We start from the raw sequence: 25,986 nt of genomic DNA, 5'->3' as shown, positions 1-25,986 counted from the left end.
AGTGTTGAATTGGTCAAAGACTGTGTCATGAGGGATAGAGAGAGCTGACACGCAAGGCAGATTGGGGGAAGGTGCGGATCACAACGTGTATCACAATTTGCCCACAAGTTCAGTCGGATGGGTGAGGTTTGGTATCAAGAGCGGGAAAGGAATGTGGAAGGTGCCTTTTGCAAAGGAGGTCAGGAGAGAGACGAGGTGGTTTTTTTGTCGAGGTTTATCCCAAGCAGCTCCGTGACACAGGATTCGGGGCTTGGTGGGCTGTTCCCAGGGACACACGCCGGGAACCTGCTGATTCTGGAGGATCGTCACTGGTGAAAGACGCTCTTTGGCCTGTCTAAATCCCATTGGTCACCCAGCGCAAAGATTTGTCCCCGGAGGAGTTTTGCGGACAGGCACATTCCAAAGCTCGGGACCACGTGTTGAGAGAGGCACTAAAGCTTGGGGCAGCCGCCACAGAGGCTCAATGGAGGAGGGTCGCTCTCTGTGACCTTTCAGCCATAGCGAACTGAGGGACTGGGAACTGTATAAAACCCCCTCGGACCGTATGGCTCCCATTGAGTGTACACAGTGAATATCACATGGATCACAATTGTATTGAAGCACCTCAGGAGTGCGGCTTGTAGGGCAGCATGGTAGCATAGTGGTTAGCATCAATGCTTCACAGCTCCAGGGTCCCAGGTTCGATTCAAGGCTCGGGTCACTGTCTGTGCGGAGTCTGCACGTCCTCCCCGTGTGTGCGTGGGTTTCCTCCGGGTGCTCCGGTTTCCTCCCACAGTCCAAAGATGTGCGGGTTAGGTGGATTGGCCGTGCTAAATTGCCCGTAGTGTTCTAATAAGTAAGGTTAAGGGGGAGTTGTTGGGTTACGGGTATAGGGTGGATACGTGGGTTTGAGTAGGGTGATCATGGCTCGGCACAACATCGAGGGCCGAAGGGCCTGTTCTGTGCTGTACTGTTCTAAACTTAAATACCTTCGCATCATTTGTAACGGCCATTCTGAAATGATTCTTTGGTTGTATTGAAGCACCTCAGAATGCAAGTGATGTCGAGAACCTGAATATTATTGCATTTCTGTGTGACGGCCATTTTGAAACTTTGGTAATGTTCTCTCAGATATTTTACAAATAAAGGATATTTTTGGCAAGAAAAAAGCCATGAGCAGCAGAGGTAGGAGTTACCCATGGGTACGAAACTCCTGTCGATAAAATTTCTGGTGGAAGGCAAAGTCTCAAAGAGCCGGGATTGGGACGGCTTTAAGGACACATTTTAACATTTCAATGCTGCACTAACACATGATAGAAATATTCAGTATCGCCCCACTTGGGAAGCTGAACAGTAAGGTAACAATAAAGGCAGATTACAATATATTAAATAACTTCTTCAGCCGAGAATTCGAGGGCTAATTCGGCACATTTTTGAAAAAAGTGGCAGAAGTTTAACAGGAGTTTCAGTGGTTGGATTTTACGAAGGCGGGTGCGGCAGGTGTGCAGCGTTTGAAATCTGGGAACAAACTTACCGGCTGCTCTTTACCCCCCCAATCCCCCCTCCCCACCATCCCAGTGCAGCCCCCACCCCCCCCTACCAGCCTGTCGTGCCTCAGCTTCTTCGGAGTAACTCAATGGCCAAGGAGTAGGCCTCAGGCCTGGTCTCCCCTTTCACATGAAAGTTCCCCGTTGCCTCTTTGGCTCCCCTCCCCGCCTTGTCTCTGTTCACCATTCGCCAGGAAGAGAGGGAGCGGCACTGAATCTCCGGGAGAGGTGGTGGGGGGGGGGGGGGCATTTTAGTCTAATACCCCAGGCCCCCCCCCCCCCCCCCCCCCCCCCCGAGAGCCTCCAGGGCTGCTCGTGGGTGGCGCACCAACTAGGGAGGGTGCACATCAGTCCTGGAAGGGGGGGGGGGCAGGATGAAGGCGATAAAGTGGGGTGTTGAGGGTGTGGAGAAGGGGTGGGGGGGGGGGAGGGTAGCAGGAGGAGGGGTGGTTGACCTGCTGCCCTGGAAGGTTTACTAGGAAGGCTGCCCATCATCGGGGACAAATGGGGTGAGGCAGTCAGACGAAGGCCCGGCCCACTAGGCCATGAAAAGCACCTCACAACGGGAGGAGGAAGGGGGGGGGGGGGGGGGGGGGGAGAGGGGGGGTGGCGGAGGGGTAGTATAAATGGGGGTTCCACAAGAATCACCCCACCCACTCCTACCCTCAACTCGTCGTCTCATATTCAGGTAGGAGTGAAGGAGGCTCCCATTTTGTTATTCGTTAAAGGCCCGGGACCTTTGACAAACTCCTGATAAACGGTTCCCCCTTTTCTCCGATAACCTTGCAATTGCCTCCTCGCCTCAGGATAGACGTCCCACACTTCAGCGCATTTTAATTTAGTGGAAAATGAAGTAGAGGAGGGTAAATAGAACAACATAGAAACCTTTCCCCTTACAACTAGGAGTCCCGTTGATAGATAGCTCTCCATCACAGGCTAAAATAAAAAGGGAACAAGGATTAAATTAACTCAAAATATAAACTTAAAACAGTTGATATCATTAGGAGAAATAAATTAAGATGTTTAAGTTTGCAGGAATGTCTCCCCGTGATCCATTTTGTCCTCCATTTTGTTCGCCCCTCCCCCTTGCAGGTTAATGGTTCATTTGCCAAGGGCGACCCTCTCCCCTCTCGCCAGCAGCCTCTCCACCCGGCATAAAACTGATCTGGAACCATTCCTCATGTGTGAGCAAAAACGGGAAGTGCTATTGGGCTGCGGGGGGCATCGCAACAGAGCTCCCAACCGCACGTCCCCCGCTCACACTTACCCATTATCCAGAGAAGGAGCCTGGCCCGGGGGGGGGTTTGCTCTGCGGTACAGGCTCAGGTTCCACAGAGGCCGAGTCACTTCGAGATACAATGAGTGGTCCTTAAAGGGGCAGGATTAATGTTCCCAGCCACAGTTAATGGCCCAGCAGAAGCCAATGCTCTGTAGCTTTAAGCGTTGTGAATAAGAGAGGTACAACGGGCAGCACGGTGGCGCAGTGGGTTAGCACTGCTGCCTCACGGCGCCGAGGTCCCAGATTCGATCCCGGCTCTGGGTCACTGTCCGTGTGGAGTTTGTACATTCTCCCTGTGTCTGCATGGGTTTCACCCCCACAACCCAAAGATGTGCAGGGTAGGTGGATTGGCCACGCTAAATTGCCCCCTAATTGGAAAAAATGAATTGGGTACACTAAATTTATATTAAACAAAAGAGTGGTACAGCAGCTCCTCCCGAGAATCTCCCTGAAGGCAAGGTTACAAAGTTTAGGCTGAGACATGGAACATAGAACACACAGTGCAGAAGGGGGCCATTCGGCCCATCGAGTATGCACCGACCCACTTTAGCCCTCACTTCCACCCCATCCCCGTAACCCAATAACCCCTCCTAACCTTTTTGGTCACTAAGGGCAATTTATCACGGCCAATCCACCCTAACCTGCACATCTTTGGACTGTGGGAGGAAACCGGAGCACCCGGAGGAAACCCACGGACACACGGGGAGGACGTGCAGACTCCGCACAGACAGTGACCCAGGCGGGAATCGAACCTGGGACCCTGGCGTTGTGAAGCCACAGTGCTAACCATTGTGCCACCGTGCTGCCCAATATCCACACAGCTGGATATTGAGGACACCCCCCCCCTCCCCCCCCCCACTTAGGCAGGCTACCCCTCGGAGGAAGGAATCCCCCCCCCCCTGAGGAAGGATACCCCCAGGGATACAATGGCCCTTTGAGAACCAGACCCATGGGGCGGGATTCTCCGTCCCCCACCGCCAGGGCGGAGAATCGCTGGGGGGGGGGGGGGGGGGGGCAGTGTGAATCCTGCTCCGGCGCTGGTTTTCAGGCAGGGGCGGGGATCGCACCTCGCCGGTGGGGGGCCGTTGGCAGTGGCAACACCCCCCCCCCCGGCGATTCTCCCCTCCGCGATGGGCCGAGTGGCCGCCCGTTTTGGGCCAGTCCCGCCGGCGTAAATTACAGAAGGTTCTTACCGGCGGGACCTGGCTCTGCGGGCAGCCTGCGGAGTCCTCGGGGGGGGGGGGGGGGGGGGGGGGGGGGCGGGCCCTTGGGGGGGTGGCCCACGGTGGCCTGGCCCGCGATCGGGGCCCACCGATCTGCGGGCGGGCCTGTGCCTTGGGGGCACTCTAGCCCTCCGCGCCGGCTGCTGTAAAGCTCCACCATGGCCGGCGCGGAGAAGAAACCCCCTACGCATGAGCAGGAATCACGGCAGCGGTTCTGGGGCATGCGCCAACTCGCGCCGGCCGGCGGAGGCCCTTCGGCACCGGTTGGCCTGGCGCCAATCACTCCAGCGCCGGCCTAGCCCCTGAATGTGCGGAGGATTCCGCACCTTCCGGGCGGTCCGACGCTGGAGTGGTTCACGCCACTCATACACAGGCCGTCCCGCCCGCCGGCTATCGGAGAATCCCGGCCAAGGTGCACAAGAGGAGCTACCAGGATTATACCAGAGACGAACACACGTCAGTGCTGGAGGGCCTGGGAGAGTCTGAGATTGTTCTCCTTGGAGCTGAGAAGGTTAAGGGGGAGATTCAATTGAGACGTTCAAAATCATGAGGGGGTTTGGATGCAGTAGGATTGGGGGGGTCTGTGGGGAGAGAGCTGGGGAGTGGGGGGAGTATTTTTTGGTCAGCATGCGAACACTTGACTCCACAACCCAATTAGGTCACCCAGACTCCTGAACTCCACTGAATTTAACCTCAAACTCCGTAACCATCACCTTCTGACACACACATCAGTGGGGGGAACTATCATTTCCCCATATCAGAGAGAGGCAAAAACTAACCTGGGCTCCTGTAGGCCCGACCGTCATCTGTAGGGGGCCGGGGAAGGGGGAGGGGGGAGGGGGGCGGAGCTGAGCTCACAGAGGTGGCACAGAACAGATGGGCAGGCGGCCATGGCACCACGGACCGCCCTCAAGAGTGGACCCCAACGCCTTTAGGGAAAGAATAGCAAGTGGGGGAGCTTCTGTAAAACTCAGCAAAGGTTTAGTTGTGGAGCACGCGGAGGAGGGAAAGACATTACCTGTGGCATTGAGGAGCTTGGGGAGGAACTGGTTCCAGAAGGCACACATCTGAACCCGCAGACCTTTGTTGACCTTGATGGGTTCCACGTTGAGGTCAATGAACTTCTGGTCACTGGCGGTGAATGGCGGCCATTTTCTTTTTTGTGTATGTGGTTCATTTGGGTTTCTGGAGAGCGGGAAAAACCAGAATCAGATATTTCTTTGACGAAGCTTCAGCGAATGTGCTCCAGACGTAAGTATTGAATGGAATAAGAATGTTATAACAGGGGGAGGTTAGTCAGCACCATGAACTTTTCCACCTCACTAATTTGGGTTAGTTTGGGTTTATACTCATAGAACAATAGAACACTACAGCGCAGTACGGGCCCTTCGGCCCTCGATGTTGCGCCGACCTGTGAAACCATCTGAAGCCTATCTGACCTACACTATTCCATTTTCATCCATATGTCTATCCAGTGACCACTTAAATGCCCTTAAAGTTGGCGAGTCTACTACTGTTGCAGGCAGGGCGTTCCACACCCCTACTACTCTCTGAGTAAAGAAACTGCCTCTGACATCTGTCCTATATTTACCACCCCTCAATTTAAAGCTATGTCCCCTCGTGTTGGTCATCACCATCCGAGGAAAAAGACTCTCACTGTCCACCCTATCTAACCCTCTGACTATCTTATATGTCTCTATTAAGTCACCTCTCAACCTTCTTCTCTCTAACGAAAACAACCTCAAGTCCTTGAGCCTTTCCTCGTAAGACCTTCCCTCCATACCAGGCAACATCCTAGTAAATCTCCTCTGAACCCTTTCCAAAGCTTCCACATCCTTCCTATAATGTGGTGACCAGAACTGCACGCAGTACTCCAGGAGCGGCCGCGCCAGAGTTATGTACAGCTGCAGCATGACCTTGTGGTTCCGAAACTCAATCCCCCTACTGATAAAGGCTAGCACACCATATGCCTTCTTAACAGCCCTATTAACCTGGGTGGCAACTTTCAGGGATTTATGTATCTGGATGCCGAGATCTCTCTGTTCATCTACACAACACTCGCTGGAGATTAGAAGGATAAGAGGGGATCTGATTGAGGTATATAAAATACTACGGCTAGATTCTGATGGAGCGGAGATGCCAAATTCAACTAAAATTTGAATCCAAGTCAAACTTATTTCACTCCTATATCTGGCAAAGAATGTTGGGCTGGGTTACATCTGAATCGTGAATCCACTGGTTATGTTAGTGGGCTGTTCGGCTTGAAGGCTGGATTAACAGGAGCTCTCCCAACACCATTGGTTTGAGAATTCCCGTTCCCTTTCTGAAATCATCTGGAAATTTAACAATACAGCGCATAGCTGTTTTACCTCAACCTACATATTGGAACAGATTGTGGAGAGAGAGACAGAGTTAACGCTTCGAGTCTGCAATGTTAGTGTTAAAGACTAAAGATGGTGTTAACAGCTGTCTGAAGGTCAGACAGTGGAACGTGTTCCCAGCCGAGCACGCCACGCTTAAGAACAAGTTATAGGCTATCCCTGTGGGGGCAGGAAGTTTAGCAACTGAGTAAAAATAGGGGAGAGTTCTTGGTCTGAAGTTGTTGAACTCAATGTTCAGCCAGAAGGCTGTTATGTGCCTCATCGGGAGATGAGGTGCTGTTCCTCCCGTTTGAGTTGATCTTGACTGCAACATTGCAGCAAGCCATAGAACATGGAACATCGAACAGTACGGCACAGAACAGGCCCTTCGGCCCTCGATGCTGTGCCGAGCTTTGTCCGAAACCAAGATCAAGCTATCCCACTCCCTGTCATTCTGGTGTGCTCCATGTGCCTATCCAATAACCGCTTGAAAGTTTCTCAAGTGTCCGACTCCCACTATCACAGCAGGCAGTCTATTCCACACCCTAACCACTCTCTGAGTAAATAACCTACCTCGGACATCCCTCCTGTATCTCCCACCCGAACCTTATAGTTATGTCCCCTTGTAACAGCTTCATCCACCCGAGGAAATAGTCTCTGAACGTCCACTCTATCTATCCCCCTCATCATCTTATAAACCTCTATTAAGTCGCCTCTCATCCTCCTCCGCTCCAAAGAGAAAAGCCCTCGCTCCCTCAACCTTTCCTCATAAGACCTACCCTCCAATCCAGGCAGCATCCTGGTAAATCTCCTTTGCAGCCTTTCCAATGCTTCCACATCCTTCCTATAGTGAGGTCTCACCAGGGTCCTGTATAGTTGCAGCATAACCTCACGGCTTAAACTCAAGCCCCCTGTTAATAAACGCTAACTCACTATAGGCCTTCGCGGGGCAGGTAATGCAGGCTACCCCTAAGATGCTGGGCATAAAAGCCAAGGACAGACATTGGGCAGGAGAACGAGATGGTGAGTTGAAATGATGAGGGACAGGAAGGCTGGGGTCACGCTTGCAATCTGAGCGAAGGTGTTCCGCAAAACGGTCGCCCGACGTCTGCGTTTAGTCTCCCCAGCGTAGGGGGAGAAATGGCGGAGGATGATCCTTTGAATGCGGAGGCTGGAGGGGTGGAATGGTTCTGGGAAGGAGGGGAAGGGGGCGAGGGCAGAGACGAGGGAGATGGTTGAGGGCTGGGGTGGGGGGGGGGGGAGAGGAGGGGAACCCTCAGATCAGGCCATTTTGGAAGGTGCCATTATTGGAACGGGGGGGGGGGGAAACTGGGAGAACAGAATGTAGCCCTCACATAGAACGGGGGGGAAGAAGCAGGGTGTCGTGGATTTACCTGGTTTTAACCTTACCCAGTTCTGGCAAACGTTGACCAGTAGTGCATGATCTTGCGGCTCAGCATCTCCTCCTCCTCCGTGTAGTTTAGTTGCTTCTCCAGAGGCAACCCAAAGACAAACTCAATCTCGTAGCCGTGGATGACGCCCATCCACTCTGGCCAGACTAGGTTGGAGGCCCGATGGTTGAAGAAGTACATGTAGATGCCGGCACCAAACTCGGAGTACTTGGAGGCAAAGTGCATCAAGGGGCAGATGACATTGTGGTCGCCCACAATGTCGTCCATCGCGTCTCTGTTCTTGATGCCGTTATTCTCATCCAGCCAGTCTGTGTACTGAAGGGCGACAGCTTCCAGGCCCAAGTCGCTGGCATGAGGAACACTCAATTTGATGCCTGCCATGAAGTTCTCACGAGTAATGGTGCTTTCCGAGTCAATGCTGAAGCCTGGGGCTCCGTACAGAAGGAAGTAGGACCCTTCATCCTTGTTGGCTCCCAGCAGGACCTGAGTTTTCTTGAAGCTCCCAGAGTTGAGCATGGATTCCAGCGAGTCTGGGAAAAAGTCCCCATCGATGATCGGGACAAAGGAAAACCTGAAGACGCTATTGTAGGGAAGGACAGACCACTCCTTGTCGATTAGCTCTTGAGGCTCTTTCGACCGAAGGCAGTCGATTAGCTCTTCGTCGCTGTTGAGGTTGCAGCTGAGGAGTCTTCCCAGTTCCACTGCCCTCCTCCGACCTTCAGCCACAGTTACGGTCGCCCACGGGCAGTTGGGCGAGCCGCTCTGGAGGATGGCCCGGCTGAAGAGGTCTCTGCTCCCCGGGGAGAGCAGATGCATGCCGGCAGAGGCTCCTCCGGCACTCTCTCCAAAAATAGTCACCGCCTTTGGATTCCCGCCGAAGAAGTGGATGTTGTCCTGCACCCATTTCAAGGCCAACCTTTGGTCGAGAAGCCCAACATTTCCCGGCGCCTCCTGGCTTCCGTGCAGAGCGAGAAAGCCAAATGCGCCAACCCTGTAGTTCATGGAGACCACCAGAACCTGCTCAGTGTGGGCCAGGTATTTCCCATTGTAGACATCCAGAGTGGAAGCTCCGCTGTAGAAACCACCTCCGTAGATCCACACCATGACTGTTGAATTCCTTGGCCTTGGGGTGGGGACCCACACGTTGAGGTACAAACAGTCTTCGCTCATCTCCTTGTTTGGGTTCCACATCTCTGAGCCAAGAAACCCAGGAAACGTGGTGTCTACGTACTGCTGACAGTTCTTGGGGTAGGACGAAGCATTCCAAATCCCCGACCATGGCCTCTTGGCTTCGGGTTTCCTGAAGCGCAAGTTCCCAACCGGAGGCTCCCCGAAGGGTATCCCGTAAAAAGCGCTGAGGTAGCCGGAGAGGACTGGCAATCTTGTTCCCATCACCTTCCCCGACCTGGTGTTGACCAGGAGCTCGGAGTGATGCTGTGATTGGCAGAGGGCCACCAAAAGCTGAAGTACACCCAGCGACAAGATTTTCATTTTTCTTGCAGTTGTGGATCTGGAAGGAGAATGAGGAGAGAGAGAAAGAGAGAGACAGCGAGAGAGAGAAGAATAACAATCATTCCTAGCTTTCTGGTCTATAGTTAAATCCTTCAAAAGATTTCATGTCTACTTGTGCACAATTAGGACACATGGACATTATCTACCTTTGCACATATAACTTATTCATCGATTCAAATATCAAAAATAAACGCAGGGTTTGCAATGAGCTGATTGAGTTTGGTTGCATTTTTTTGAATGATAATAGGACAGGTTGAGGAATCTGATGCGATTGATTTTATCATAGATCGTAGAATGTACAGTGCAGAAGGAGGCCATTCGGCCCATCGAGTCTGCACCGGCTCTTGGAAAGAGCACCCTACCCAAGGTCAACACCTCCACCCTATCCCCATAACCCAGTAACCCCACCCAACACTAAGGGCAATTTTGGACACTAAGGGCAATTTATCACGGCCAATCCACCCTAACCTGCACATCTTTGGACTGTGGGAGGAAACCGGAGCACCCGGAGGAAGCCCACGCACACACGGGGAGGATGTGCAGACTCCACACAGACAGTGACCCAAGCCGGAATCGAACCTGGGATCCTGGAGCTCTGAAGCGATTGTGCTATCCACAATGCTATCGTGCTGCAAAAGACCGGACTTGCAAAAGACATTGAATAAAGTGCCACATAACAGGCTTGTCAGCAACCTTGAAGTCCATGGAATAAAGAGGAGGAAGGCAGCGTGGATGGCAAGTTGGCGGAGTGTGAGGAAGCAGGGTGCTTGGAGGAAGGTTGTTTTCTCAACTGGAGCATAACATAGAAGGTACTGTCCAAGAACCATTGCTTTTCCTGATCTATATTAACAATCGAGACTTGGGTGTGCAAGGTCGAATTCGCAGAGGAAACAAAACCTGGAAGTATTGTGAACTGTGGGGAGGTAGGGAAACTTGATAATAAGGCAGCAGAAGTAGAAGTATAGGGGGAACTTTTATCAAATATTACTTTGACCTCAAAGCAAATGATTGCTGTCTGTGGGAGCTTGCTGTCCTCCGTGTCGGAGAATCGCCGGGGACTGGCGTCAATCCCGCCTCCGCCGTGTCCCGAATTCTCCGCCACCAAAGATTCGGCGGGGGGCGGGAATCGCGCTGCGCCGATCGGCACATTCTGGCGCCTGTTATGGGAAGCGAACCGTGCTTGCTGCTTTCAAAGCCAGCGATTTAGCCGTGTGCTAAACAGCCCTTGTGAAAGGGTTCTTCGAGTTAGAGAGACCTGGATTAACAATGAAGAGAGTGGGCTGGGTTCAAATCTCAGCAGGGTCCTTTGAGAATTAGGATTCCATTTTCAAAAAAAATATTTGAAATGGTCTCAGTAAAAGTGACCACGTAACTATTGGTTTACCATAAAATCCCCAAGTGATTCGCTACGTCTTTCAGAGTGAAGGAACCTTCTATACTTACCAGGCCTGGCTTATATCAATGTGCTTCACTCTGGGCTGACTGATGTTGCCGAGCAACCCACTCAATTGTCTGAAACTAATTGTCAGACTATTATCTGAAACGCCATAAATTAGGAGAGGGGAATGCGCAACGAGACCTGTGGGTCCTCGTACACTCGTCACTGTAGGTAAACATCAGGCGGTAAAGAAGGCAAATGGTGTGTTGGCCTTCATAGCGAGAGGATTCGAGTACAGGAGCAGGGATGTGTTGCTGCAATTATACAGGGCCTTGGTGAGGCCACACCTGGAGTATTGGGCGCAGTTTTGGTCTCCTTCTCTGAGGAAGGATGTTCTTGCTCTGGAGGGAGAGCAGCGAAGGTATACCAGACTGATTCCTGGGAGGGCAGGACTGATGTATGAGGAGAGATTGAGTTGGTTAGGATTATATTCACTGGAGTTCAGAAGAATGAGGAGGGGGATCTCATAGAAACCTATAAAATTCTAACAGGACTGGACAGGGTAGACGCAGGAAGGATGTTGCCGATGGGGACAGGGTAGATGCAGGAAGGATGTTCCCGATGGTGGGGGTGTCCAGTTCCAGGGGGTCACAGTCTGAGGATACGGGGTAGACCATTTAGGATAGAGGTGAGGAGACATTTCGTCACCCAGAGAGTGGTCGGCCTGTGGAATTCATCACCACAGGAAGTAGTGAGGCCTAAACATTGTACGTTTTTGAGGAGAAGTTAGATATAGCACTTGGGATGAAAAGGATCAAAGGGTATGGGGGGAAGGCGGGATCAGGCTATTGAGTTGGATATTCAACCAGGATTATAGTGGTGGAGCAGTCTCGAAGGGCTGAATGGCCTCCTCCTGCTCCTATTTTCTATGCTTTATGTTTCTAAACTGTGACTCATAAACCTCAGCACCATCTTCTTAAGGTATCAAGGTATGGGTATTTAGTGATAGTGACAGCAGAGTACGGAGGTGCGGTAGTTGACAGTCTGGTGGATTGAGTCAGGATGGAGGAGATAGTGGACAATGTGAATGTTCTTCTGTGGGTGTGACGTCACGGTCAAGGGCCCAGCCAATCACTGACCACTGCCGCAGCGCCCCCCCCCCCCCCCCCCCCTCACTCTCATGTCAACTGCCAACAGCATCCATAACACGGCAAATGGAAGAAGCTTTGAGTTAACGTGTCTTTGGAAAAGCTGACGTCAGGTTGGAATGTCAGAATAATCCATGGCACTAGAAATGGAGAGGCAGCTGTTGGGCTTGTTATAAAAGTCCACGTGAGAGCACAGGGAATGCCCCAGGAACGTGTAGCTATTCACAGTTACAACATTCAGCTTTTAGAAAAGGCTCAGGGTGGGACGAATGTATTTTGTTGTTAACAGTGGGAGGAAGGCTCAGTGATACACATGGAACAATCTTATTGAAGACAGTTCCAAACTTATGTCCAGTACATTCTACCCCAGTAATGCACATTGACCACCAGCTTCGTAAAACTCCCAGAATCCCACTGTGCTCACTTCCACTCTCCATGGAACTGATTGTCAGTAGATTATGCCAAAGGCATCAATCCCCTTCCCGTTCACTCTCACTGTACACAATCCCAATGGATCCTAATCCGTTCTCAATCACTCCCACTGTACACAATCCCAATGGACCCAAACCCCTTTCCATTCACTCCCACTGTACACAATCCCAATGGACCCAAACCCCTTTCCATTCACTCCCACTGTACACAATCCCAATGGACCCAAACCCCTTCCCGTTCACTCCCACTCTACACAATCCCAAAGGACCCAAACCCCTTCCCGTTCACTCCCACTCTACACAATCCCAATGGACCCAAACTCCTTCCCGTTCACTCCCACTGTCCACAATCCCAATGGACCCAAACCCCTTCCCATTCACTCCCACTGTACACAATCCCAATGGCCCCAAACCCCTTCCCATTCACTCCCACTGTCCACAATCCCAATGGACCCAAACCCTTTCCCATTCACTCCCACTGTACACAATCCCAATGGACCCAAACCCCTTCCCATTCACTCCCACTGTACACAATCCCAATGGACCCAAACCCCTTCCCATTCACTCTCACTGTACACAATCCCAATGGATCCTAATCCGTTCTCAATCACTCCCACTGTCCACAATCCCAATGGACCCAAACCCCTTCCCATTCACACTCACTGTACACAATCCCAATGGACCCAAACTCCTTCCCGTTCACTCCCACTGTACACAATGCCAATGGACCCAAACCCCTTCCCATTCACTCCCACTGTACACAATCCCAATGGACCCAAACTCCTTCCCGTTCACTCCCACTGTACACAATCCCAATGGACCCAAACCCCTTCCCATTCACTCTCACTGTACACAATCCCAATGGATCCTAATCCGTTCTCAATCACTCCCACTGTCCACAATCCCAATGGACCCAAACCCCTTCCCATTCACACTCACTGTACACAATCCCAATGGACCCAAACTCCTTCCCGTTCACTCCCACTGTACACAATGCCAATGGACCCAAACCCCTTCCCATTCACTCCCACTGTACACAATCCCAATGGACCCAAACCCCTTCCCGTTCACTCCCACTGTACACAATCCCAATGGACCCACAACGGCGTGCGACGCACTCAGCAATTCCGCCATTTTTGAGGGGGCGGGGCATCCGTGAAACGGCGACACCCCTGATTTTGGCGTAAAAACGGATTCTCCGGCCAATCGCCGAACGCGATTTCGGCGTCGGCAATCGGAGAATCCCGGCCCACTATGTCTTTTTACTCCTGTGCCCCAGTGCGAACCATTTTGACCAGTAACCTGCATTTACACAGTGCCTTCAACAGGCTAAAAACACTCCAAGGTGCCTCATGGGAACAGACGGACTAACTTTGGCATCTGATCATATGGCAAACATGAGGCAAGGAATGTAAAGCTGGGTTAAGCAGGCAAGCAATCTCTTAAAGAGATGGAGACAGCTGAAGGAGTTTTTCTGACGCTGGGGCAGAGGACATCGAGGAGATATTGGCGACCCGAGCTGACGGCTGGGGGAGATTGTGCGGTTGGAAGGAGTCAGGGATTCGAAAGCAAGGGTGTGAATTTGAAAATCGAGGGCTTGCCAGGGCTGGTCAGTGTGCAGGGCAGCGAGGGGCGAACGGGACTTGACGTGACTCCACACCGAGGTCGGAGAGGTCAGGATGAGCTCACGGTTGTGGAGGGCAGAGAATGGGAAATTTGTCTTGTTGTGACTGATGAATCCCATCAAAGATTCCTTTTACCATACAGCTCCAGAACATGGCGACAATCCTTCCAGCAACTCCAACCGTTACAGTTGATCTCCTCTGCCCTCCAGATGCACTCTTACCCTGAACGCTCACTCCCTCTGTTGACGTCCTGCACATGAGATGAGTCTTGACTACAGGACTGGATTCTCCTCCTGTTGTTTGCCAGCTTATGGACATGGACTACAGCCCAAACACCTCATATCATAGAATTTACAGTGCAGAAGGAGGCCATTCTGGGGCTGGGGCTGGGACCAGACTGGGGCTGGTTTAGCTCACAAGGCTAAATCGCTGGCTTTTAAAGCAGACCAAGCAGGCCAGCAGCACGATTCGATTCCCGTACCAGCCTCCCCGGACAGGCGCCGGAATGTGGCGACTAGGGGCTTTTCACAGTAACTTCATTGAAGCCTACTCGTGACAATAAGCGATTTTCATTTTTTCATTCATTCGGCCCATCGAGTCTGCACCGGCTCTTGGAAAGAGCACCCTACCCAAGGTCAACACCTCCACCCTATCCGCATAACCCAGTAACCCCACCCAACACTAAGGGCAATTCTGGACACTAAGCACAATTTAGCACGGCCAATCCACCCTAACCCGCACATCTTTGTACTGTGGGAGGAAACCGGAGCACCCGGAGGAAACCCACGCACACAGGGGGGAGGATGTGCAGACTCCGCACAGACAGTGACCCCAAGCCGGGAATCGAACCTGGGACCCTGGAGCTGTGAAGCAATTGTGCTAACCACAATGCTACCGTGCTGCTCATCGGCAAGCCGAGCTTTTGGTTGGCTGATAGACGTCAGACCTCCTCAAGCCCAACTCTCTTGAGTGAACTTTGAACCGAGCAGATTGCACAGTGCAAGGTCCAGGCAGGATGAATGTGTTTACGGCTGAACAAGCTGAGCTCTTTCCGCCGCAGAACACTGCAGCGCTGCATCGACAGAAAGCTTTAAAATCGCACCGGGAATTCAGGAGGCGGCCCGTTCGGCCAATGAGTCGTGAGAACGTGGAACCCGTGATCAGAGGAAGTGGTGGAGGATGGAGGGGGATAAACACACTGGAGGGTAGGCTGATGGGGAGAGATGGGGGGGGGGGGGGTTAGGGGGGATGGGCGGGGTTGGGGGGCACGAGGTTCCGCTGGAGCAGAAACACCAGCACGGAGCGGATGGGCCGAATGGCCTGTTTCTGCGCTGCATGTTTTTCAGAGTGGGCAGTAAGGAATAAGCTCATTCAGCCCCTCCAACCTCTTCTAGCTCGTGGCCAGGCTCCCCCTCAGCGCCACTTACCAGACAGAAAGGGGTTGACAGGTTCAACCAGTTAGCAGGAGAGCCAGCCAGGCCCGAGGAGCATCATTGCTGAGACAGAAACAGGGTGAGCGTCAATCGCTGCTCTCTGGACCTTTGCACAGGCCTCCTGGTCACACTCCCGATTGTAATGAGCACAACGTGGGCAAGGACAAGCTTGGCTGCTCCAGTCAGCTGAACATATTGCCATTTATTGGTTTGCTCTGCGACTAAATCAGCGATAAGATAACATATAGTTTGTCAAGAAACATTCCTACACAGCTCCAGGAAACCCATTCCAGCTGCTCACATATTAAGGTTCAATCAGTTTCAGTGGGTTTGAGCTTTTTTAAAGAAAAAAGCTTTAAACAAAAAGATCCTTCACCCCCCCAACAAGGTCGATTAACCTCCTTCAGGAGATTTCCAGTCCATCCCCTACCTCTGCCTTGAGCATATAATAATCTTCTTTATTGTCACAAGTAGGCTTACATTAACACTGCAATGAAGTTACTGAGAAAAGCCCCTAGTCGCCACATTCCGGCGCCTGTTCGGGTACACGGAGGGAGAATTCAGAATGTCCAATTCACCCAACAGCACGTCTTTCGGGACTTGTGGGAGGAAACCGGAGCCCCCGGAGGAAAGCCACGCAGACACGGGGAGAATGTGCAGACTCCGCACAGACAGTGACCCAGAGCGGGGTATCGAACCAGGGAAATCCTGGCGCTGTGAAGCCACAGTGCTAACCGCTGTGCTACCGGTCATGTGGCTGTGACCTCTGCGCACAGCCAAGAAATTCAGAGAGATTTAATTCAATCTTCTCCTCACCCGACATTCAGGGCGGCGCTAGAGGGTGGGTGGGCCGGGGGGGGGGGGGGGGGGGGGGGGGGTGCAGTTGGCGAGAGAAAGGAAGAACTTGCGTTTCTATAGCGCCTTCCACAATTTCAGAAGGTTCCCGGGTGCACTGCAGCCAACGAGGCACTTTTTGAAGTGTAGTCACTGTTGAAACGCAGCGGGCAACTTGCGCATAGCAAGATCCCAAAAGCAGCAGTGAAATAATAATCCGATTATTTGGGTTCTTCTTTGGTGAATTTTGCGGAGGAGAGAATGCACAGAGAACAACCCAGCTCCCCTTCTGATGGGGCATCGGTTTGACATCTTTCAATAGAAAACAACACTCCCTCAATATCGCATTGGGAGGGTCAAAGAACAAAGATCAAAGAACAGTACAGCACAGGATCAGGCCCTTCGGCCCTCCAAGCCTGCGCCAATCGTGCTGCCCGTCTAACCTAAAACCTTCTACACTTCCGGGGTCCGTATCCCTCTATTCCCATCCTATTCATGTATTTGTCAAGATGCCCCTTAAATGTCACTATCGTCCCTGCTTCCACCACCTCCTCCGGCAGCGAGTTCCAGGCACCCACTACCCTCTGTGTAAAACACTTCCCTCGTACATCTCCTCTAAACCTTGTCCCCTCGCACCTTAAACCTATGCCCCATAGTAATTGACCCCTCTACCCTGGGGAAAAGCCTCTGACTATCCACTCTGTCTATGCCCCTCATAATTTTGTAGACCTCTATCAGGTCGCCCCTCAACCTCTGTCGTTCCAGTGAAAATAATCTGGGTTAATCCAACCTCTCCTCATAGCTAATGCCCTCCATACCAGGCAACATCCTGGTAAATCTCTTCTGCACCCTCTCTAAAGCCTCCACATCCTTCTGGTAGTGTGGCGACCAGAATTGAACACTATACTCCAAGTGTGGCCTAACTAAGGTTCTGTACAGCTGCAACATGACTTGCAAATTTTTATACTCAATGCCCCGGCCAATGAAGGCAAGCATGCCGTATGCCTTCTTGACTACCTTCTCCACCTGTGTTGCCCCTTTCAGTGACCTGTGGACCTGTACGCCTAGATCTCTCTGACTGTCAATACTCCTGAGGGTTCTGCCATTTACTGCATATTCCCTACCTGTATTAGACCTTCCAAAATGCATTACCTCACATTTGTCCGGATTAAACTCCATCTGCCATCTCTCCGCCCAAGTGTCCAATCGATCTATATCCTCCTGTATCCTCTGACAGTCCTCATCGCTATCCGCAATTCCACCAACCTTTGTGTCGTCCGCAAACTTACTAATCAGACCAGTTACATTTTCCTCCAAATCATTTATATATACTACAAACAGCAAAGGTCCCAGCACTGCTCCCTGCGGAACACCACTAGTCACAGCCCTCCAATCAGAAAAGCACCCTTCCATTGCTACTCTCTGCCTTCTATGACCCTAGCCAGTTCTGTATCCATCTTGCCAGCTCACCCCTGATCCCGTGCAACTTCACCTTTTGTACCAGTCTGTCATGATGGACCTTGTCAAAGGCCTTACTGAAGTCCATGTAGACAACATCCACTGCCCTACCTGCATCAATCATCTTCATCACTTCCTCGAAAAACTTGATCAAGTTAGTGAGACACGACCTCCCCTTCACAAAACCGTGCTGCCTCTCGCTGATACGTCCAATTGTTTCCAAATGGGAGTAGATCCTGTCTCGAAGAATTCTCTCCAGTAATTACCCTACCACTGACGTAAGTCCCACCGGCCTGTAGTTCCCTGGATTATCCTTCTTAAACAAAGGAACAACATTGGCTATTCTCCAGTCCTCTGGGACATCACCTGTAGCCAATGAGGACACAAAGATGTCTGTCAACGCCTCAGCAATTTCTTCCCTTGCCTCCCTCAGTATTCTGGGGTAGATCCCATCAGGCCCTGGTGACATATCTACGTTAATGCTTCTTAAGAAGCGCCAACACCCTCTCCTTTATTGATATCTACATGACCCAGACTATCTACACACCCTTCCCCAGGCTTATCATCCACCTAGTCCTTCTCTTTGGTGAATACTGATGCAAAATACTCATTTAATACCTCGCCCATTTCCTCTGGTCCCTCCTCTGTCCTTGAGTGGGCCAACCCTTTCCCTGGCAACCCTCTTGATTTTTATGTACGTGCAGAAAAACCTTGGGATTGTCCTGAATCCTGTTTGCCAAGGACTTTTCATGACCCCTGTTAGCCCTCCTGACTCCTTGCTCAAGTTCCTTCCCACTTTCTTGATATTCTTCAAGTCTGTTCCCAGCGGACCGTACAAATGCTTCCTTTTCCTTTCTGACTAGGCTGACAATATCCCTCGTTATCAAAGGTTCCTGAAACTTGCCATACTTCTTCTTCTTCTTCACAGGAGCCGACATTACGTGGTGAAGTCTCAGGTGTAAGACTTGAACACAACGTCCGACTCAGAGGAGAGGCTAGCGACTTAAACGCAGTTGACACAAATGTGACGGAGGGAATTATTTACTTCACGGCTTGTTCATCGTGGAGACAGATACTTGTCCATGGCTTCCACTTCTCCGGGTTATCAGTTTGGGGATTGGCTGCATTGAGAATGAGTCACAGTCTCTGGCTGGCCTCCGGAGATCTATCCCAGCGGAAGAAACCAGGCTGTGTGATTTACTCAGGGCCCGCGGAGTGCTGGGAGGTCCTGGGCGCGGAAGGGGGAACAAGGAGCTGGTGTTCCTGCTCTGACCCGAGGAGCCGACGCGTGGCGGAATGTTGGCCGAGGGTCAGGACTCGGCTCATCGTCTTCCAAAATGGCCGAAGTCTTACTTGGCGGGAGTGTTGTTCAACGCCCGCAAAGGCAGGCGCGAGTGGATGGCAGTGGCTACACCGGACGTTGGTAGGCAGCCATTGGAGCAGTTGGGGGGGGGGGGGGGGGGGGGGGGGTGTCAAGTGAATGGACGGACCTCGCTGACTGCTGAGGGAGTAGGCGGCAGAATTGACGGGAATGGGAGACAACGGGGCCCCGAAAAGACAGCTGGGGTAGGGCCATCAACTCTGATTGGTCATGATCACATGACCATCCGCATGCTTTCCTGCTATTGATCACATGACCACCCGCACCCTTTCCCGCTATCGATCACATGACCACCCGCACCCTTTCCTGCTATCGATCACATGACCACCCGCACGCTTTCCTGCTATCGATCACATGACCATCCGCACCCTTTCCTGCTATCGATCACATGACCATCCGCACCCTTTCCTGCTATCGATCACATGACCATCCGCACGCTTTCCTGCTATCGATCACATGACCACCCGCACCCTTTCCTGCTATCGATCACTCGCGTGGTCACCTGGGGGCGGGTTTAGCTCGGCTGGCCGGATGGCCGGTGTGTGACAGAGAACAAGGCCAACAGCAGAGGTTCAAATCCCGTGCCGGCTGAGGTGAGGTGACCCTCCGGTTAAATCACCGCCAGTCAGTACTCCGCCCTCACAGCGGAAAGCAGCCTATGGTGACTTTACTCCCCCCCAGTCTAATGAGACTAAGTCACCAGATGGGCGGCAAATCTCAGCCTTAATGCCTGCCCTCACCTCAATCCCTGATATAAAAAAATATGTGACTGAGAAGCAAATAAACCAATAAAACATCATTAGTATTTTAACAACAAGGTCCCCTCCTGGGAATTATTCTCATTGTCGGCCTTACTACTTAAAATCTTACAATACAAAAGGAGGCCATTCAGCCCATCCTATTCGGGCTGGCCCTTTGATAGTCGGCTGTACCGGGAAACCAGTGAAGAAACGTACGCCAGCGCTTTGTGGTGGAGACAGTAGATTCGTGGGAAAACAAACAATGAAGGTGGAATTACCCAACCCTGACTATCTGTAATGTATAGATCATTATCGGCAGCCTGATCTAATCTCCATTGTTTACTCACGCTGTGCAAAGAGTTTATAAATCAGAAGTGGTAATGACTTGCAGTTAACGTGATTAAAAAGTTCCAGAAAAGAACATCAAAGGATGAGTAACAGTCTCTATTTTACACCCTAACATAAAGGCAGATAGCAAGACCCATGACCAACGTTTTGGCAAAGAGGGAGGTTCTTGAGGGAAAGGAGAGGGAGGCAGGAGTGAAAACTTCGCAATCTCAGACCCTGTCACAGCTCAGTGGGGCAAAGGGATGGGGAAATGGTCGGAGTTTCGAATTGGAGAGGGGGAAAATCGCAGAGATGGTGGGCGGCGCGGTAGCGCAGTGGTTAGCACTGTTGCTTCACGGTGCCGGGGTCCCGGGTTCCATTCCCGGCTCGGGTCACTGTCTGTGTGGAGTCTGCACGTTCTCCCCGTGTCTGCGTGGGTTTCCTCCGGGTGCTCCGGTTTCCTCCCACAAGTCCCGAAAGACGTGCTTGGTTAGCACACTAGAGGTTGGTTTAGCATACTGGGCTAAGTCGCTGGCTTTGAAAGCAGACCAAGGCAGGCCAGCAGCACGGTTCAATTCCCGTACCAGCCTCCCCGAACAGGCGCCGGAATGTGGCGACTAGGGGCTTTTCACAGTAACTTCATTGAAGCCTACTCGTGACAATAAGCGATTTTCATTTTTTTATTTCAGTGGAGTTGAAATCTCTGTATTATTCTCTAATTACAGCTCAGTTCCCTAATCTGTTTGCACATTTCTTCCTCTACGTCCCTTCCGCTATTGGCTGGCCTGTAGACTACACATATTGACGTGTGGGGGCTTTTCACAGTAACTTCATTGCAGTTTTAATTTAAGCCGACTTGTGGCACTAATAAAGATTATTATAAAAAGAGGGCTATCAGGCTGGAAACATGATTGGCTGAATGGCCGCCTCCTGTGCTGTACGATTCGACAACTTTTCAATTGGACTTGATCCTGAACGGGTACTAACTTGTTTTGAGTGAGGGAGGGGACGGTAGGAATCAGAATCCAAACGCTCAGCAGGTCAGTCAGCTCCTGTGGAGAGAGGAACAAGTCAAATTCATGTTCGGGAGAATATAGAACAGTACAGCACAGAACAGGCCCTTCGGCCCTCGATGTTGTGCCGAGCAATGATCACCCTACTCAAACTCACCTATCCACCCTATACCCGTAACCCAACAACCTCCCCCTTAACCGTACTTTTTTTTAGGACACTACAGGCAATTTAGCATGGCCAATCCACCTAACCCGCACATCTTTGGACTGTGGGAGGAAACCGGAGCACCCGGAGGAAACCCACGCACACACGGGGAGGACGTGCAGACTCCGCACAGACAGTGACCCAGCCGGGAATCGAACCTGGGACCCTGGAGCTGTGAAGCATTTATGCTAACCACCATGCTACCGTGCGCCCACGGTATCTCGCGTCGCCGGAAAAACGTGACTTTCTGCTCTTTGCAGTGACCCATCCGCATCGCTGCTGGGCGAAGGGAAGCAATTGACAACCACGCTCTGAGGCCTCCGTTGCCAGTTTCTGCACATCGAGAGAAATACCGGGCAGGGGTCTGGGGAGGAAATCCCCCGATCCTCTTCAAAATAATCTCACAGGGTGTCTGATATTCAGTCGGGCCTCACGATAGAAGGGCCCGCCCTTCAGACGACTCTAGCCAGAATGCGGCACTCCCTCAGTGTCCACGGGAGAGGTCAGCTGAGGCTTCGTCAATAATACAATCTAACGCTGACCTCATCCTTCCGATTTGAAAAGAAGCGACACTAATGAGGCATTAAACCAAAGCGGCTCCTTTCTTTCCCCCCCTCCCAGCCGCACGCGGCAGTTTCCCTCTCAAGCAAAGCCAAAGTAAGACAGGTGGCTGCTGGGAAGATTCACCTTGTTGGCTAGCTTTTGGTGCATGGAAACTAACTTTTAAAAAATAAATTTAGAGTAGCCAATTCTTTTTCTTTCCCAATTAAGGGGCAATTTGAGGTGGTCAATCCAGCCCATTGTTTTGGGTTTTGGGGGGTGAAACCCACGCAGACACGGGGAGAATGTGCAAACTCCACATGGACAGTGACCCGGTGCCGGGATCGCATCCGGGTCCTTGGCGCCGTGGGGCAACAGTGCTAACCCACTCCGCCGTGCTGCCCTCGTATGGAAAATAAGTGCCATATTTGTCTCTGTAACAACAGGGTACACGTTCTAGAAGTATTCGAGAGCTGTGAAGCATTCTGGGATACCCCAGGCCTTGGTGCAGGGCTAGAGTGAGCGATGTGGCGTCGTGGGTGCTGGTGTCTACGAATGGGTGAATATTCCCAAATATAGAACACCTCCTTCCCTCCCTCCACTCACCTGGGAAGGGGAGAAAGCGATTGGTGGGTGTGAGCGCTCTGTGGAAGGCAGATTGATGGGATTTCAGGGACTTATTCTAGAGCAACGCTATCACAATTACATCGCAGACATCCATACATCAGAGATGTCAGCATAAACGGATGAGAGTTGGCAGTAAGAGACTGACAGTATTAGCGGTTTGGGAAGGAGATTCTGGTGGCCTGTTCCTTAACTCGGAACGCCTTCCTTGGAACTATTCACTCCCCGAAATATGGCTATCCTGAATAGCCCCCATCTGATCCCACAAGACTTAGCTGAGGAACAGCGATGCAGGGGGGGGGGGTAGTTGTGCACGCCCCCACAACCCTTAAAGAACAATAAACAATTGTCACACTGCTTTTTGTCGGAGCGACCTGCACAGAGATTAACGACCACATTTCCGATATATTCAGAAAGTACTTCCTTGCCCTTGAACCAGTTGTGACGCCCCGGAAGTTGCTATCTGAGGTTCCATAGAACATAGAACAGTACAGCACAGAACAGGCCCTTCGGCCCTCGATGTTGTGCCGAGCAATGATCACCCTACTCAAGTCAACGTATCCACCCTATACCAGTAACCCAACAACCCCCCCCCCCATTAACCTTATTTTTAGGACACTAAGGGCAATTTATCACGGCCAATCCACCCTAACCCGCACATCTTTGGACTATGGGAGGAAACCGGAGCACCCGGAGGAAACCCACGCACGCACGGGGAGGACGTGCAGACTCCGCACAGACAGTGACCCAGCCGGGAATCGAACCTGGGACCCTGGAGCTGTGAAGCATTTATGCTAACCACCATGCTACCGTGCTGCCCACTGATTATTTCTTATTATTTCTTATTATTCCCTTCTTATTTCGCTCTTTACTCTTCTCTGGAGATTGGGCGTTGGTTAACTTTTGCTGTGCCACTTACCGCTTTCCACCTTTACCTGCAGCTGCGTAGAAAGTGCCTGAATTCTAGAAATCGCCGTCTCCAATCAGGCTTGACCTCTTCTCCCCCCCCATCCTCCCATCTACCCCCAGAATCATTCACCCTTTTAAAACAGACGCTGGCTTGGCCAGACAAGCTCACCCCACCCCACCCCAAAGATGAATAATAAAGAAAGGCTGGTTCCTCTCCTTCCCCCACACTAACGGGTACAAACTCTCCCACCTCAATCACCGGCAACGGGTTCGGAGATTAAACACTTTCCAGGGGACAAGATGAAGCAAATCTTCAACAGCCACCTTCACCGACACCACATCCCACCGTCCATCATTAGAATACAGCACAGACTATTGGAAACATTAAAAATAGGAGCAGGAGGCCATTCAGCCCTTCGAGTCTGCTCTGCCATTCATTATGGTCATGGCTGATCATCCAACTTAATAGCCTAATCCCGCTTTCCCCCCCATATCCTTTGATCCCCTTCGTCCACAGTGCTGAGTCTAAGAGCTTCTTGAAAACATACATTTTGGCCTCAACTACTTCCTGTGGTAACGAATCCCACAGGCCGCCCACTCTCTGGGTGAAGAAATGTCCCCTCATCTCTGTCCTAAATGGTCTACCCCGTATCCTCAGACTGTGACCCCTGGTTCTGGACACCCCCTCCACCATCGGGAACATCCTTCCTGCATCTAGCCTGTCTACTCAGCCCATTATGTCTATACTAGCCCCTTTCAGAGGGCTATCCGCAGAGACTTGCAAGCTTATGCTATCGAGTGCAGCAGCACCTTCTGGATCACAACAGATCGGCGTGAAAAATAGAATAATCCCTTTTCTTCACACTTCTCGTTCTTTTGCCAATTATCCTTAGAATCCCGGCAGTGCAGGAGGAGGCCATTCGGCCCATCGAGCCTACACCGACCCTTCGAATGAGCACTCTATCCATACTCACTCCCTCGTCCACCACACCCTACCCCTATAACTCCACCGCACCTGCATACCCTCAGACACTGAGGGAGAATTTATCATGGCCAATCCACCCTAAGAGAGAGAGACACACAGAAAGAGAGACACACACAGAGAGAGACACACACAGAGAGAGAGACACAGAGAGAGAGACACAGAGAGAGAGAGAGACACAGAGAGAGAGAGACACAGAGAGAGAGAGACACAGAGAGAGAGAGACACACACAGAGAGAGACACACACAGAGAGAGACACACACAGAGAGAGAGACACACAGAGAGAGACACAGAGAGAGAGAGACACAGAGAGAGAGACACAGAGAGAGAGACACAGAGAGAGAGACACAGAGAGAGAGAGACACACACAGAGAGAGAGACACACAGAGAGAGACACAGAGAGAGAGAGACACACAGAGAGAGAGACACACAGAGAGAGACACAGAGAGAGAGACACAGAGAGAGAGAGAGACACACACACAGAGAGAGACACAGAGAGAGAGAGACACACAGAGAGACACACAGAGAGAGAGACACAGAGAGAGAGACACACAGAGAGAGAGACACACACAGAGAAAGACACAGAGAGAGAGAGACACAGCGAGAGAGAGACACACAGAGAAAGAGAAATAGAGAAATACAGCACAGAACAGGCCCTTCGGCCCACGATGTTGTGCCGAACTTTTATCCTCGGTTAATCATAGAATTTTGGACACTAAGGGCAATTTATCATGGCCAATCCACCCAACCTGCACATCTATGGACTGTGGGAGGAAACCGGAGCACCCGGAGGAAACCCACGCAGACACGGGGAGGACGTGCAGACTCCACACAGACAGTGACCCAAGCCGGGAATCGAACCTGGGACCCTGGAGCTGTGAGGCACTGGGGCTAATCCACCGCGCCGCCCTATTATCTTCAATCTGCGCCCTTCAAATTAACGATCCTTCTGCAATAGCTGCTCTCTCAAACCTTTGCAGAATTTTGGAAGGTCTCGATTCAATCTTCGCCTAACCTTCTCAGCTCGGGGGGCGCCAGTCCCAGCCAGCCGCTTTCTCTTCAGTGTTCCTCGAGCTGCACCGATAGCCGATACCGAGAGGCAGAGCAGAAACGATCAGAGTGGAGGGCTGCCAAACACTGGGACCTGCGGTCAGAATCGTCTCAGGGTTCTCTCTCCACCGGCTGAAACTATTTAAAGGCTGCAGCTGTCCCCCAGAACACACTCAGGTTTAAGCGCTGGTGTCAATGGAGCGGGAGATTTATAGCCTCACGATGAAGGGGGTGTGAATTCGCTGTAGCCCCCATGAGTGGCTGGTCTGTATTTAAAGGGACAGGACCTGTTTGTTCGAAAGGACCTTCAAAAACCCGCCGAGCGAAATGGAACTTCCCCACTCCTCATCTGACCTGCTGACACCAACCCATCTCTGACATTTGACTGCGTCGCGTTCATTAAATGTCGACCGAATGCATTAAAATAGTAAATAGGCAGCTGGGGCCTGCGAGACAATATCCCACTTGTAACGCCTGACAACGTGTCCTTTAATCGAAGAAGGGCTTGCATTTCCGTAGCGACCTCAGGACGTCCCAGAAGCAGCCTGCCGCAGCCCTTGCTGTCGCCGGCTTAAGATGCAGCAGGGTCAGGCGG

General features: G+C 51.8%; 1 protein-coding gene across 7 annotated transcripts in view; it reads right to left on the bottom strand.

The window, feature by feature from the left end:
* ache (acetylcholinesterase) overlaps positions 1 to 25,986 on the bottom strand; it is a 52,512-nt gene that overhangs the window by 12,327 nt on the left and 14,199 nt on the right. For 2 of the 7 annotated variants that reach the window (XM_038786849.1, XM_038786853.1), the window contains exons 2-4: positions 21,055 to 21,119; positions 7,799 to 9,310; positions 5,047 to 5,213 (exon numbers count right to left, since the gene is read on the bottom strand). In XM_038786849.1, coding sequence (XP_038642777.1) covers positions 5,047 to 5,213; positions 7,799 to 9,291 — 1,660 coding nt within the window. In that variant the 5' untranslated portion in view covers positions 9,292 to 9,310; positions 21,055 to 21,119. Of the gene's footprint in view, positions 1 to 2,166; positions 2,463 to 5,046; positions 5,214 to 7,798; positions 9,311 to 21,054; positions 21,120 to 25,202; positions 25,257 to 25,313; positions 25,334 to 25,356; positions 25,585 to 25,986 lie in introns of those variants that run through there. The other 5 variants (XM_038786848.1, XM_038786851.1, XM_038786850.1 and 2 more) reach the window with 5 other exon arrangements.

This window comes from Scyliorhinus canicula, chromosome 29 (assembly GCF_902713615.1).
Source record: "Scyliorhinus canicula chromosome 29, sScyCan1.1, whole genome shotgun sequence".
In the NCBI taxonomy this organism is placed as follows: Eukaryota; Metazoa; Chordata; class Chondrichthyes; order Carcharhiniformes; family Scyliorhinidae; genus Scyliorhinus; species Scyliorhinus canicula.
The sequence above is the reverse complement of the archived record's forward strand: the minus strand, read 5'-3'. Positions and strand labels throughout refer to the sequence as shown.